The sequence below is a fragment of the Phragmites australis genome, chromosome 11 (assembly GCF_958298935.1).
Source record: "Phragmites australis chromosome 11, lpPhrAust1.1, whole genome shotgun sequence".
Taxonomy (NCBI): Eukaryota; Viridiplantae; Streptophyta; class Magnoliopsida; order Poales; family Poaceae; genus Phragmites; species Phragmites australis.
The window spans coordinates 21739688-21753366 of NC_084931.1; the positions used below are offsets into that span (position 1 = coordinate 21739688).

Sequence of the window (13679 nt, forward strand, 5' to 3'; positions counted from 1 at the left end):
TTTATTTACCATGTTTATTTATTCATATTATCAGCAGAAATCCTTCTTTCTTTTGTTAGAATTTACTAGGTGAATGTTCGACATGGTTGAGTTCTAGCAATACCCGTGAAGCAAATTTATACTTGGAGTGTTTCTGCGAAAGATGGGATGCACTGGTTGCTCAGGAAGAAAGGGTTCTGTTAGATCCAAATGGACTTGTTAATGAAGGGGAGAAACTCACCATAAAGGCATGGATGGCTTCAATGCGAGTGCTACTGCTAAGGTTTTTGAAGAAGAGATCCGAGAAGTAGTATGTCCATTAAGGCCTTGATTTTCCTTATGCCACTAAACAAAGTGTTGTACCTCTAGTTACAAGAAGTACAGCGCACCTCTTAGTTTTTTGGGGAAATAACGCATGTGGAAGTTTCAGCACAGATATTCTAGGATTATAGACCAAACTATTTAAATGCCCTACTAAAATCTGCTGTTTCTTGTAGCATGTATTTATAACAAAATCTCAATCTGTCACATGAATTTTCACAAGGGCAATCTGGAAAAGAATGCACAGGTCTCGTGAAGTGGAACAGAAGAATACCTCCAACATTTAAGGTTTCGCAGTATTCTAGGTTTAACTGAATCCCTCAAACTCTGAAGTTTTGTACTTAAATGCATGCCGGGCTTCAAACTGCAGACTGCTTCATTATCCGTTTGTTGTTCGTCCTTATTTTTCTGTTGTTTTTTTTTTCTGACCTTAGCTTTTGCATGTGAAGGCTTTTGGAACATTTGGAGGCTAGGCATTGCTGGGTTGTCAGCTTCTCTTGACATCTGTTTTGTCAACTACACTTGAAGATCTTCTTGCTCTTGCTCTTTGCTCAGCTGGCGGGTAATCCTTAATTGATAACTGCAAATCACTCGTTAACAAATTATTTTACAATGACATGGGATGGACTGATGTGTAACATATGTATATTAACAGTAGTACTTCTGCAGGTTTTTTGTAATATCAAATTTCCCTAGTTGACGAAAGCTTGTGATAGAGAAGGTTAGCAAGGCTGCTGATAAACTGTCTTGTAAAGTTGATGAAGCTATCCAGAAGGATATCTCACAGAGTGCTAATAAACTGGTCAATTTTGTTGAGGTTATCATCAAGCCGTACCAGGAAGCATGTCAGCGAAAAATAGATTGGTTGCAGGGCGCTCAGGGTGAGTTGTCTGCTGTTGAGCGTAAGCTCCAAACTTTGAAAGTTGAAATCCAAAATCTTCATGGATTATGAGGTTTCACTTCTGCTCATACCTTCGTCTATTTGCACTTAGTTCTTTGGATGAACACACTAATGCCAAAAATCTGAAGGGCAACAGGAGTCGGCGCTTGCGGCTGGCATTTAGCCGATTAACACGAGTCGGACACAGGAGTCGAACGGGTCATGGGAGTCACCGAGTCGTGCGGGTCACGGCTGTTGGTCTGTTGCCTACGCCGTAGGTCGAGAAAATTGAGAATTACCGTCAAAAAATTCGAGCCCAAAACGGAAAAATTAAAAACAATTAGAAGTGGTTTAAATCATTTTTGTTATCATTTTTATATAGTTTTATCGTTTATATTTTTATTTTTTCAAAATATCATTTCCGAATTCTACAATCAGAAAAGTTCGAAAACAATATCTTGAATTCGGAGTTTTCCTTCTTTTTTTTCATCCCTACTCTCGTAGCATTGCTTTTAACTTTTTGGAACCCCCCCCCCCCACCTCAAGTCTGCGTGATGTAAGCTGTGCTGTTAACAATTCTTTCCAACACAACCGGGATTAAACTACTTTGATATGGCTGATTTTAGGTTGATTTTGTGATCTTAAAAAATTATTCCTACAACTTAAAAAATTCTACTTAAATGCAATTTGATGAATGCTTTTCATAAAATAAAATTTAGCCACCCTTTATACGACTGCATTCGCTAATAACCGCATCTTTTATTGATACAAGAGGGCATTGGAGGAAGGTACTCTTCCAGATGCATATCCCCCAAATGTATTCTCTGAAGTCCAGTTGGTATTCCGCACCAACCTTTTCGCACGCAGAAACTTCTTAGGGTACAAAGACGGAGTACGACTATTTGTTCACAACTGCTTCTGCTCTAAGTTAACCAGTTTCTTGCATCTGAGCATCTAGCCTTTCGGTTAGTGCGTTTGCTGCTGGGTACAAGCAGATAGCATAGTCAAATCCATGCAAATTCTCGCAAAACTCTCCTCCATTGGAAGCCTGATTACAATAGTGCAGTGCTTTTTGACACTGTTTATTCTTCCTATCACTACCAAGTTTCAGGTAGATGAATTTCAAAAAAGGAAAAAAAGTCTCAGGTAGATGTACAGATAGATACCTGGGCATGTATGGTGGATGATGAATGAAATAAAATGGTAAGCAGATGCCAAGCTGAACTTATTCTCTATCTAGGATTGTAAAAGGCTGAATTCATGCATTCCAGTGACAAATTGGTTTTCCAGGACTTCTTAAATTTCTAGCACTATCTAATTAACAAACATTTGATTTTTCAAGGTACCAAAACTAGTACATAGTGGGGGAAAACTAGCCCAAATGTTTGGGCATCTATGGCAGATGAATGAATTTTTTTCATATATATTATTATAAAATTTCTAGATTCCAGAAATATGCCAGTGCTCCCCTACGTTCGACTGCTTTTTGAAATATGGTGGATGAATGAATGAGGGGTTATTTGATTTTTTTCACTCTGTCATTTGGTAGAATGACAACTCAATCCACGGTTTATAGACTCCTGAGTCCTATTTATTAGTCTTAATGGAGAATTGTCACTCTAGAAATGTAACAAAAAATTAAATATTCCATGAATGAGTGGCACGTAAATGGACGTCTATGCTACAGTACCATTTCAGGGCTCTAGGATTTAATAATTTCTTGTGTCATATAAGAAAATTTCCCTTAAACTTACGGCTAATAAATGGGGATCGAGTTGGAATATTTATTAAAAAAATCATTTACGAACTTATTCTCTATCTAGGATTGGAAAAAGGTTTCCTTAAGTTCATACATGCATTCCATTTAGCAATGAACTGGTGATCGAAGATTTTTTTCTTTCTCTATCACAATCTATTTAATAAGCATTTGGTTTTTCAAGGGTACCAAAACTTGTACCTAGTGGGGTGCCTAATTGCCTGTCCTTGTTTACAAATATTTTTGCCAAAGCATGTCTCCAGGCCCCTTTTGCTTTCGTCAGCCGAGCATCAACCTTTTCCTATTCTAAGGGTACAAATCCATGAGCTGACGATCAGCTGCGAGTGGCACCGTAGGATCCTCGCCTTTGCGGCGGTGGATTCGGCCCAACGCTCGTCGGACACATGCGAGGCACAGGCGCGAAAGGTTAGCGCGATTGTTTGTTTGCTGGCCGCGTTGCTTAAAAGGTGATTAGGTTGACATCATTTGCTCGTAAAGATGTGTAAAAGTAAAGCTGGTTGGGATTATTTATGTTTAAGCATGATGCTACAGACGAAAGCATCGTCGTTGCAAACAGTAGCTGACATGCCACATGATGCAACCCGTCACTGACATATGGGTCCGCCATACATGGGCCACCTGTCGGGCAATGAAGTTTGTTTTGTTGTTTTCAACTTTTTATGGATGCTGAACTTGTAGTGTTCAAGGGGTAGAGGGTGACTAGGCTTCACTTTTGTTTAGGGGACAAAAGGGCTACCTAACTAAGTAAAATACTCTTCATGGTTTTTTTTTAAACCTCAATACAACACGTAAACTCACACATACTCATACCACTACATGTATATACTCGCAAAACGTTTACTGAAAATTGGAGATACGGATCTTAGAGATTTGATGAAGTCATTATAAACGTATCGTTATCGATAAGGACGTCGTTTATCACTAAAATTTTTCACCTTGATTAGATATATAAAGAGCAAACTTGAGATTTGATCTATGGTAGGTAGGGAAACACGCTGTTAGGGGAGATGATTGTGGCCTGCTCGTGCCAGACCATGGTGTGGCTGTCCAATTTCACTAGGGTTGTCGACCTGTCTCTCAGATCTGTTTGAGCTCTGAATCAGTGATCAACTGCATGCTTTTCAGCATGCGTGCATGCTCGATCATGCAGCACTTGGTTAATTTTCTAGATTGAAGGCAAAAGCTAAGGCAAGTCCATGTGAGATGAACCTATGGTAATCTATGTTGAGGGGGGCATCTGGGATCGTTGGATGGCCATTTGAGATTCATCTGAATTTCTGCATATCAGTAGCCTCTGTCAAGACCAAAACTATTTTCTTCCAACCAGATGTCAGATGGTAGTTACAAATCTCGTATTCTGTTCTAAATCCAGTTTGTGACATCGTCGTGTCACTAAGCCGTCCATATAATCGATGTTATTTTCTAGTTTAAGCATTTTTGTAGTGCTAGTGAGTAACAATTAATGTGACAATGCATCCTGAAAAGCCAAAGGTTGCCTAGTAAGAAGTGATATATCGTAATCACTTTCTTTGATTCACGGTGACCAAAACCCAACATTGTATCTACAACTTTATCTTTGCCTACCAACTTCTCCAAAACCCAACACTACATATATCTCTAGCACAAAATATTAAGATACGGGGTGCGCGTGTCGAAACGGAGACGAGCATCACAACGCTAGATGTGAAATCTACCATGCTCCAGATCGGCAGTTCCAAATGTAGCTAGGTATGGCATGATGAGACTGTGATCTGCAATTCTGCATAACGCCAAAACGTACTAGCTAGTATTGTCACACTCGCACAACGAAAATCTAGGATTTATTTGATGGTTCACGTCTGGAGCGGAGATGATCATGAGAGGCATAAATGCTGAAGTAGTCCCAAAAGGGGTATACTGAAAGCAAAAGCATCTTTTATTTTTAATGGAACCGGTAAGAGAGTTGCCCGTTATATTAATACGAAGAAGACTCCAAGGGCTAAAAGTTTTTACAACCCGGAACAAAACAGGACTGGAGAGTTTAGGGATCCCTGGCCCATCCCAAAAGACTATTCTCGCACTATAAGGCGTCCCAAATGGCGCGCTCCCGCGAAAGCCCAGAGGGAGGCTTCATCCTGAATCAACCGGAAGATCTAGTTCAAAGATTGTTCTCTATGGTCAAAAGTGTGCCGATTCTGCTTGTTCCAAATTTCCCAGGAGATCAGCAGAAGGAGGAACCTGAACCCTTTTCATGGAGTGCGAGATGTGGTCGCCATTGCCGACCACCAGTTGTGCATCGAATCCGATGGCAACCAATTTGAGAGGTCAATGGACGGCTGGGCAATCCAGGACGTGACAAGGCCCCATATGTGTCGGGTGAAGCGGCAATCGACCAGAAGGTGGCGGGAGGTCTCTGGAAACCGCCGACACAAGGTGCAAACAGAGTTGGAAGGCCAGCCTCTCTTTGACAGATGATCTGCAGCCCATAGACTGTTCCGGACGGCCAACCAAGCAAAGAATTTGTACTTCAGCGCCACCCATGCTTTCCAAAAGATGGTAATATAGTCTGTGTCGATGCAAGCCTAGAAGTGCATCTGGTAGGCCGGTGATGTGGAGTACTCCAAATCAGTGTTCATTCGCCAAACGATGTCATCCGTAGTGTCAAGTCGCAAGATGATCTCACATGAGACCATCCACAAGAGGATGCCCTAGCTCATGTGATGATGAGTCATTTGGGAAAGGTCAAGGTCCCCTACCCATGAGTTGTTGTGCAGGGCCTAGGATAGATTTTTCCATTTAGCCTTACACACAGTGACAAGCAGTGGAGCAAAATCTATAGGTCACTTCCCACAAGCCCTTGCTGAAAGCCAGAAAGAGGTAGACTCCCCATTTCCCATCACAATCTTAGTGGCAGCCGTGAAAAGGAGCTGTTCAGTTTTATCGCACGAGATCTCAGTGCTAGCCCACAGCTTATGTGGGTTCTTCCACTCATGCCAGAGCGCCCAAAAGCATCCAGGCGGAGGATGCCCAGGCCACCCTTGCTTTTAGGTTGGCAAACACGATCCTAGTTACTTGCAGCTCCCGCCCGTGATCCTCTAGCATCCCGACCAGAGGTACTATCATCGAGCCACATCAATTTCTTTGAGTGTTGTTGGTGGGGCTTTCATGAGGAAATAGATTGGTTGCGAGGAGAGGACTGATTTGACCAAGGTCAGCCTGCCGCTATGATTGATGTACTTTCCCTGCCAAGAGGCCATTTTTGCAATTGCTCTATCCACCAGCGATTGCAAGTCTACCCTTCTAAGTTGCCTCGTGGAGAGCGGAAGGCCAAGGTATGTGATTGAGAATTCGTCCCGAAGAACAAGGAGGTCTGCAAGCACTTCATCTAGAACTACCCTTGAACACCATATCTTTGTCACCGTTGTTTTGGTGAGATTTGTTTTAAGGCTCGCATCACCGAAGGAGTTCAAGATGGAAGCGAGGGTAGAGACATCCCTCGCCTAGGGGGAAACACAAATCACTGCGTCATCCGCATACATCAAAATCCGTAAATCAGGTTGTTAGCCCTGTAGGCTTGACAAGTGGCCTTGCTCTATAGGTCGAGAGAGATACACTGCATCGAGTCGATGGTCAAGACGAACAGCAACAGAGAGAGAGGATCTCCTTACCTGAGGCCTTGACCATGCCTGATGGGGGGGGGGGGTTAGTAAGGTTGTTTAGGAGAACCCTGGATGAAGACGTGGCTAGTGTAGCGAAGATCCAAGCACACCACTATCGAGGGGAACCCAGATGTGAGAGAAGGTCCAAGAGGTACTCCTAGCGAATGAAGTCGAAGGCCTTCGCATTGTCCAATTAGAAAAGAAGGGCCATACTTCTTGATCTAAGGAGTTGTCTGACAGTGTTTTGCACTATCATGTAGTTTTCATGAATGGACCTCCCTTTAATGAAGGCACTCTGACATCCGGAAACAATGGAGTGCATATATAGGGCTAGACGATGCACTAAGATTTTGGAGACGATCTTAACTCCCTAGTGGATGAGACTAATAGGCTTGAAATATGTGATCTTCTCCACCCCCACCCTTTTTCGGAATGAGCACAATATTCGCCGAGTTGAGGAGGTAGAACCCCCCTGCTTGCACCGTCCTTGAAAAATGCATGTATAGCCCGGATGATGTCCTCTTTGATGATAGGCCAGCATATACAGAAGAAGAGACCAGTGAAGTCATCTAGGCCTGGGGTTTTGTCTACCAGGGTACTGCAAATTACGTCAAAAATCTCCTTGTTAGAGATGGGTCCAACCAAACCACCTAGTTCGTGAGTCTCAATGCCTAGTGAGTCAAGGTTTAATTGTAGGGATCTTGGTGGCGGCCATGCCATGACATTGTGGAAGTGTTGTTGGACAATCATAGATTTATCCTCATGGTTGACCACCCAACCCGAACCGTTTTGGAGCCTCACGATTCTGTTCTTCCTTCGTCTGCCATTTATCTTGAGGTGTAAGAACCTCGTGTTAGCATCATCTTCTCTAAGGTTGGAAACTCTGGAGGCCGGCCGCTTCCTAGATCTTTCTAGGACCGCTAGGCTTAGGATGAACTTTTTTAGGTTGGCCAACCGAAGCTCCCGCTTGGAGAGCAATATGCTCTCTTGTGCAATGTTCAACCGGAGGATGACATCTAAGGCCATAAGGAGTTGCAACTTGAAATTTGAAAAGAGAGTTTGACTCCAGGTCTTGAGGGCCGTGGTTGTGCTGCGTAGCTTTGAATCTAGGGCACGAATGGGGTTGTAGAGGTTTAGGTTACAGTGCCATGCAGTCATGACCACTTCCATGAAACCTGGAATCCGGAACTAGAAGTTCTTGAACTTCCGCAAAAGCATCTTGATGTCATCTCTCCTGGAGCAATGATGTCCAGCCATTTCTTCAGCCCCTGTAGGAGAACCCAAGTAAGAACATGGATGCTTTTCACTTAAGAAGGCAAAAGGCAAGCAATAGGATATTGAGATAGTTATATGTCAACCATGCTTTCTTCTTAAGAAGGCAAAAGGCAGGAACTAATATGGACACCGACATATAGGTCGGTACCAATAAACCAACCCTAGAAGATACCCCAGCCAAATTCATGCACAAGGTGGAACCTATAGGGTATAGGTCATCTAGCTAGGGTTATAGGCCTATGTTATGCAAATTAAGCATGCAAAACCTCAATCGTCCAAATTACTTATAAATGTAATTACTTATTTATGTTCTTAGTGGTTGAGCTAAGGGCCACTCAAAATTAAATCCCATTATTTATATATGTATCAGAAATATATAGTTGTCGACAGGCAGCTAGCCTAGATCAATTTCTATTTTATAAGTTGAAAGTTCAATTTTCTTGGTTGATATTTGTCAAGTTTGAGTTTAAAGCTCTTAGGAAAGTTTGAGTTGAAATTTTTTTATTCAAGTTGATAGTTTCAATTTTTGAGTAGGAAATTTAGGATATTCTGAATAAAAGTGAAATTGAGTTGGAAAATCCTAACTAACTTGAATTTGAGTTCAATAAGGAGCAGAGAGTGCACCAGGACATCAAATCTGCACTTTGGATTGGAATTGTCGAATTCATTTCTTCTCTCAAATAAATATATGCTTTGAGAAAATTGATTTGTCTTTAGAAAAGATCATATCGTCTATGAAAAAAAAAAGGAAGAGGGCTCCCTCTCCAGTGAAGAAATTAACTTCTAATAAATTCCAATCTTATCTTGATACTCACTATTATATTATTATTTGAGTGATAAAAGGAGCTACTATGTTTACTCTCAAGATCATAAAATTACCATGTTAATCTCGAAAAAGAAAAAAAGATTTGCACCATTGATTGTTATGACAATCTAACGGTCTAGATTAAACCGAATAGTCCATACCAATTACGATTAATAAATAGCTAAATTCGGAATTAAAAATTATGAAAAAATTAGCCATTTGATTTTCATACGATTTGGGAAGCAGAATATATATATAAAGTCCAAATAAAATAAAATTAATAATAATTAAAATTGGGGTTAGAATAGAAAAAAGAAGGATCCATATCAAATATAAACTTAGAAAAAAGTCAAATTATTATAAAAGTCAAATACCTAAATAAAAATCCATGTAAAATACAATTAATCAATATCTAAAATTCATAATAAAAATAATAAAAACTTTTTAAATTCTTACTATGATAATAAATTAAGAAGCACTGTGTAGCTTAAGGTCATCGTATCAAGCAATCAATAGGCAAGGCACAACATGCATGCAAGACAAATCTATTCTGATTTTGGTTATGATACCTACATCCGACGCACGATTTTAGCAATTGATCAAAACGTATACGAATCAAATCAATCCGTGTATACGATTCGGGTATAAGTTTGGAGTATAAATAATTTTCTCTTCCAATAACATATTTTTATATGTTATTCTAATGTTATGTACTTTGTAACTAAATAACGCTAATCTCATAAAAAAGCTAAAGAAACTTATTTTTAATCAAAGGTTATCGTGATAAAATATTGCAGCGAGGTTAGACACACTATTAGCGTAACTGTTGACCATCAACATTCGGCACAAAAGCAAATCATTCTAAGTATACAACACTCTTTCAAGTACTTTTGATGAAAAATCTGATAATATTAATTTCACTTTACTTTTCAATATATTTTAACAATTGTTACTGCCCAAAGTCGGAACAGCAAGGTTTAAGAAGAACAAAGAGATCCAATATCAAACATTTGATGCCATCAAATAACCATCCGATTGCCCAAAAGATTTTCAACTTGTAGATTTATTCTCTACGATCTAGCTCCACTAAAAACCAATTGCTCCTATAATTTTCTCGACCACAGCCTAGGATTCACGATGAACTTTCTCCAAACGTATTACCAATTCTAACTCTAGTAATGATATCTCCATCGTAGACTAGTTAATCATGCTTTTCATTCTAGGTTGTGCCATACAGTCCAGTCGATCGGCAGATCCAACGGCAGATCCATCTTTTTTCTGGTATGGAAGAAAAAGAAGAATAGAAGAGGAGGAGGAGGAGGAGAAGAAGAAGAGAAAAAAGAAGAGAGAAAGACCGAAAAAACATTGAGCATTCTAATTTGAATTCTGTACAGTCCAAAAAAAAGATTGGAGCTACTCATTTATTGTATCTTAGCTAAGAGACGAGAGCCGACTGAGATTCAGGCATTGTACTTGACCTAACTAGACGATGATGTAAGATTGCCGTCGATTTGTAGCTAGTTTAAAGGCCTATGTATGGGCTTTGGAAACTTTACTAGCCTCCTACGGATTTCTAGCTCCGCCACTAGTTAGTAAATAGCTACTTATCGTTTCAAATTGCAAAGACTAGGATTAACAAGGTAATTGCTTGCAGTCACTAACAGCACCATAAGCACCCAAAAAAGCATTACCAATTGACGAGTCCAATTACATGGGCGATCTAGCTTTACAGGCTGCGGCAGACGCAAATGCATCCCTCCCAATGGTGTTGCTCCTTTTGTTCTTCTTCTACCCTGATGGAATCGGAGTCAGAGAGCCATTAGGACCCAATAAGCAAGCATTTTCCAGGGACTAAATAACAAACCAAAAAAAGAATTTGCCACCTTGCCCTTGTCCTCCCTGCAGCCTTCGGGTTCTGGCCCTATATAAACGAGTGGCACGGACTCTGCTCTTCCCCACACGGCACAGCCCGCGTAGTGTCCTACGACACCACACACCGGTGCAGCTTGCCTTGTTCCCACTGCTCCAATCTTGTGGCCGGAGCGTCTCCCTCCCGTCGCCGCAACATCCTCTGCTCGCCGATCACATCCCCTGGCCGCCTCGGCTTCCCTCCAAACCTTTATATACACCACCGGCCTTCTCCTCGAATCTTGTGGTGCCCGGTGTGTCTGACCTGTGCGCTTGAGTTCACCATGCCGTCGCTGCTTGACTCGCCGCAGCAGTTTCCGGCCACCGGCGCCTGGGCCTCGCTGTACGCTGTCCAAGAGCACGTGAAGCCTCGTCACGTGCTGGTCCCCGCGGCTGCCACAGCCAAGAAGCCGGCGTACGGTGGCAGGAAGAAGAACCTGGAGACGTGCACCGAGGCGCTCGGGTGCGAGACCGGCGCCGTCGACGCCGGTAACGTCTCGGACGTCGGGGATGCCGGCGTGGAGGCTGAGTGCGTGGAGAGGAAGCAGCGCACCAGGGAGGAGGAGGAGATGGTGACAGAGGAGGGGAGGACGCGCCAGCTGGGGCGTCGCGTCCGCGAGGGGCCGCTGCCCCCGCCGCTGACGACGCTGGCGCGCGGCGCCAGCCGCGTGCGGATGGTCCACGAGCGGCGCGACGGCCGACTGGCGGTGTACGCGGTGCGGACGCCCGGGATAGTGGAGGCCGAGCGGAGCGTCGGGCGCCTCCGCATGCGCCTTCTCCCCCTGCCATGCGGCACCGGTACCGGCAATGCCGCCGCCGCGTGCCGCCGACAAGAATCGCGAGCAGCAGAGTCCGTGGAGACGAAGGAGGCAAGAGAGGCCGAGGAGGAGGCGGAGGACTACGGCGTTGCCAAGTACGTGCGCGGCGGGCGCTGCGTGGAGCCGGAAGGTGGCGCAAGCACAACGGCGGCGAGGCGCGGCAAGCAGTGGGAGCCGGAGACGGCCGCCGCGTTCTGGGTGGCCACCTCCTGAACGGAACCAATGGATCAGTCGGCTACTGATTTATTTCTTAGCGAGTAAAGCAAGCTTTGTCGATCGATGCATTTCTACCTAGGAGATGGTGGTGATCGAGTACTCTTTTCTTTTTCTTTGATTTCTTGTTTGCGCCTTCGATCTATTGGTTCTTGCCACCTTGATCGATCAAGAACTCTGACGGTTGCTGGTGACTGAGGTGGCAGAGTGGCACACGGTGTCTGTAGTAGCAGTAACTAATCCTGGTTGGCTTTTGCATATGTACATGCGGTGGCGAAGGTACATGGAACAGAGGGGTTGCGGATGCACCCACACAAAAAAATAAAAAATTAATATTAACCCTCAGAATTTTATTCGTAACTTACCCTCATAACCCAAACTTCTACACCTACAGTAGACCGCACAAGCTAATGTCGAGCGTAGAGCTGTGCGTTGATAAGATTTTGCACCCTCTCTATTTTGCTCTAGCTTCGCCACTGTATACATACGGCTTCAGGCTTCTCCTTTGTTTACCATGTGATTATTTTCATCATATTTGTGGTTTAAAAATAAATTTTCTTGCGATGGAGACAAGAGACAAGATCTTGATACTCGATCAAGGGCAGTGCTACAATCTTCCAGCACCAAGTGTTGTATATAAATGAAATTTGCTATTTATTTGTTGATAGATTTCTTGCTTCTAAATCTGTCTAATTTGTGACTCTTTGATGTGCTTTGAAATTTGTGTAAGCTTGATTGAAGTCTGATGGAATTTTTGCGTTATCTGAGTTTGGATTGTTGCTGCAACCCGTTGGAAAGTATGGAGACTTGTTAATAGGGACAACAAACTAGCGCCCCTCTCTCTCTTCCCCTCTCTGTAACCGGTGCATCTCTCTCCCACTCAGCAGCTATCTTGCTCCCCTAGTGTTTCCTCATCTCCACCACTTTAGGTGATGCACTTCTTAATCCCCTTCCCCCCTCGCCGTGCCCCGTGCCCCTACTACAAATTGGTGATTTGAAGGTTCGATTTGATAAATTTGTGCCTTTTATCCCCCGATCTATTCAATTTTCCCATTGTTCCCGTGGCATTAGGGTTTGTTTGTAGGTCATTTTCGTGTTTTTAGGGTTGGATCATGTTGGAGCAAGGGATCCCTGTGGAGGAATTGAATAGCTCACCTATTCAAGTGAGTAACGTTTCTATATTCATAAAGGTTTGTGCCAAATCCCCTTTTTGTCTTTTTTTTGTTATTGTTCCTGTTTTTTCTATAGGATTTTTGGTAGTACGGTGAGCTGTTTTTGCAGATCAGTTGCATTAGAGAGTGCATTTCCCACTGAATAGTGATATGTTCTTTCCATGTTGTTTAGGTTCTTCATTATATATATATATATATATATATATATATATATATATATATATATATATATATATATATATATATATATATATATGTATATATGTGTGTGTGTGTGTGTGCGCGCGCGCGCGCGCGCGTGTGTGTGCGCGCGTGTGTGTGTGTGTTTGATTGCCCGTGGGGGGGATGGGGATGGGGTGCTGGTTAGGGTGTTTCTAATCCCCTTTATAAACTTGCTTGTTGCTATTTTTTTATTGTTTCGCTGAGTCTTTCTTTCAGTTTCATGAGAGCGGAGTGACTATTTTAAGGTAGTCTTTGATGCTGTATATTATCTACAAATATTTTTACTAATTCACCTAGAGGCATGTTTCTAAGTTGAGGAACGCTAGTTTGTGTGTGTCCAGCTTTTACATTAGGGCATTGATCTTTTTATTCTTAGGATGTTTAAACATAGAGATGAGCGGTTACTAATTTGAAGATATTCTTCATCCAAAATCATTGATTAATTTTATACATTCTATTGACCGCTTGATCAAAATCTGTGACAAGTCCCCTTAAATGATTTCGATGGCCACTCTAGAACCTTTCTTCTTTTCAACCCAAGGCTTGTAAAAGAAGAGCCGAGATGGATGTATATCTATGCTTTCCATCGAGGTTGTGCGGTCTTGTTCGGCTAGTATTTTTTATCCTTTCCCCTCTAATAAGCAATACATGGTCTCGGTTATTTAAAATAT

General features: G+C 42.5%; 1 protein-coding gene across 1 annotated transcript; it reads left to right on the plus strand.

The window, feature by feature from the left end:
• The first annotated feature begins 10867 nt into the window (after positions 1-10867).
• On the plus strand, positions 10868-11614 carry LOC133884058 (protein FANTASTIC FOUR 2-like). Its single transcript, XM_062323450.1, has one exon. It carries the CDS (start codon positions 10868-10870, stop codon positions 11612-11614), a length of 747 nt encoding a protein of 248 aa, XP_062179434.1.
• The last annotated feature ends 2065 nt before the right edge of the window (positions 11615-13679 follow it).

What these genes read in the sequence shown, in the direction of transcription:
- LOC133884058 (XM_062323450.1), top strand. Translation starts at nt 10,868, where the DNA reads ATGCCGTCGCTGCTTGACTCGCCGCAGCAGTTTCCGGCCACCGGCGCC.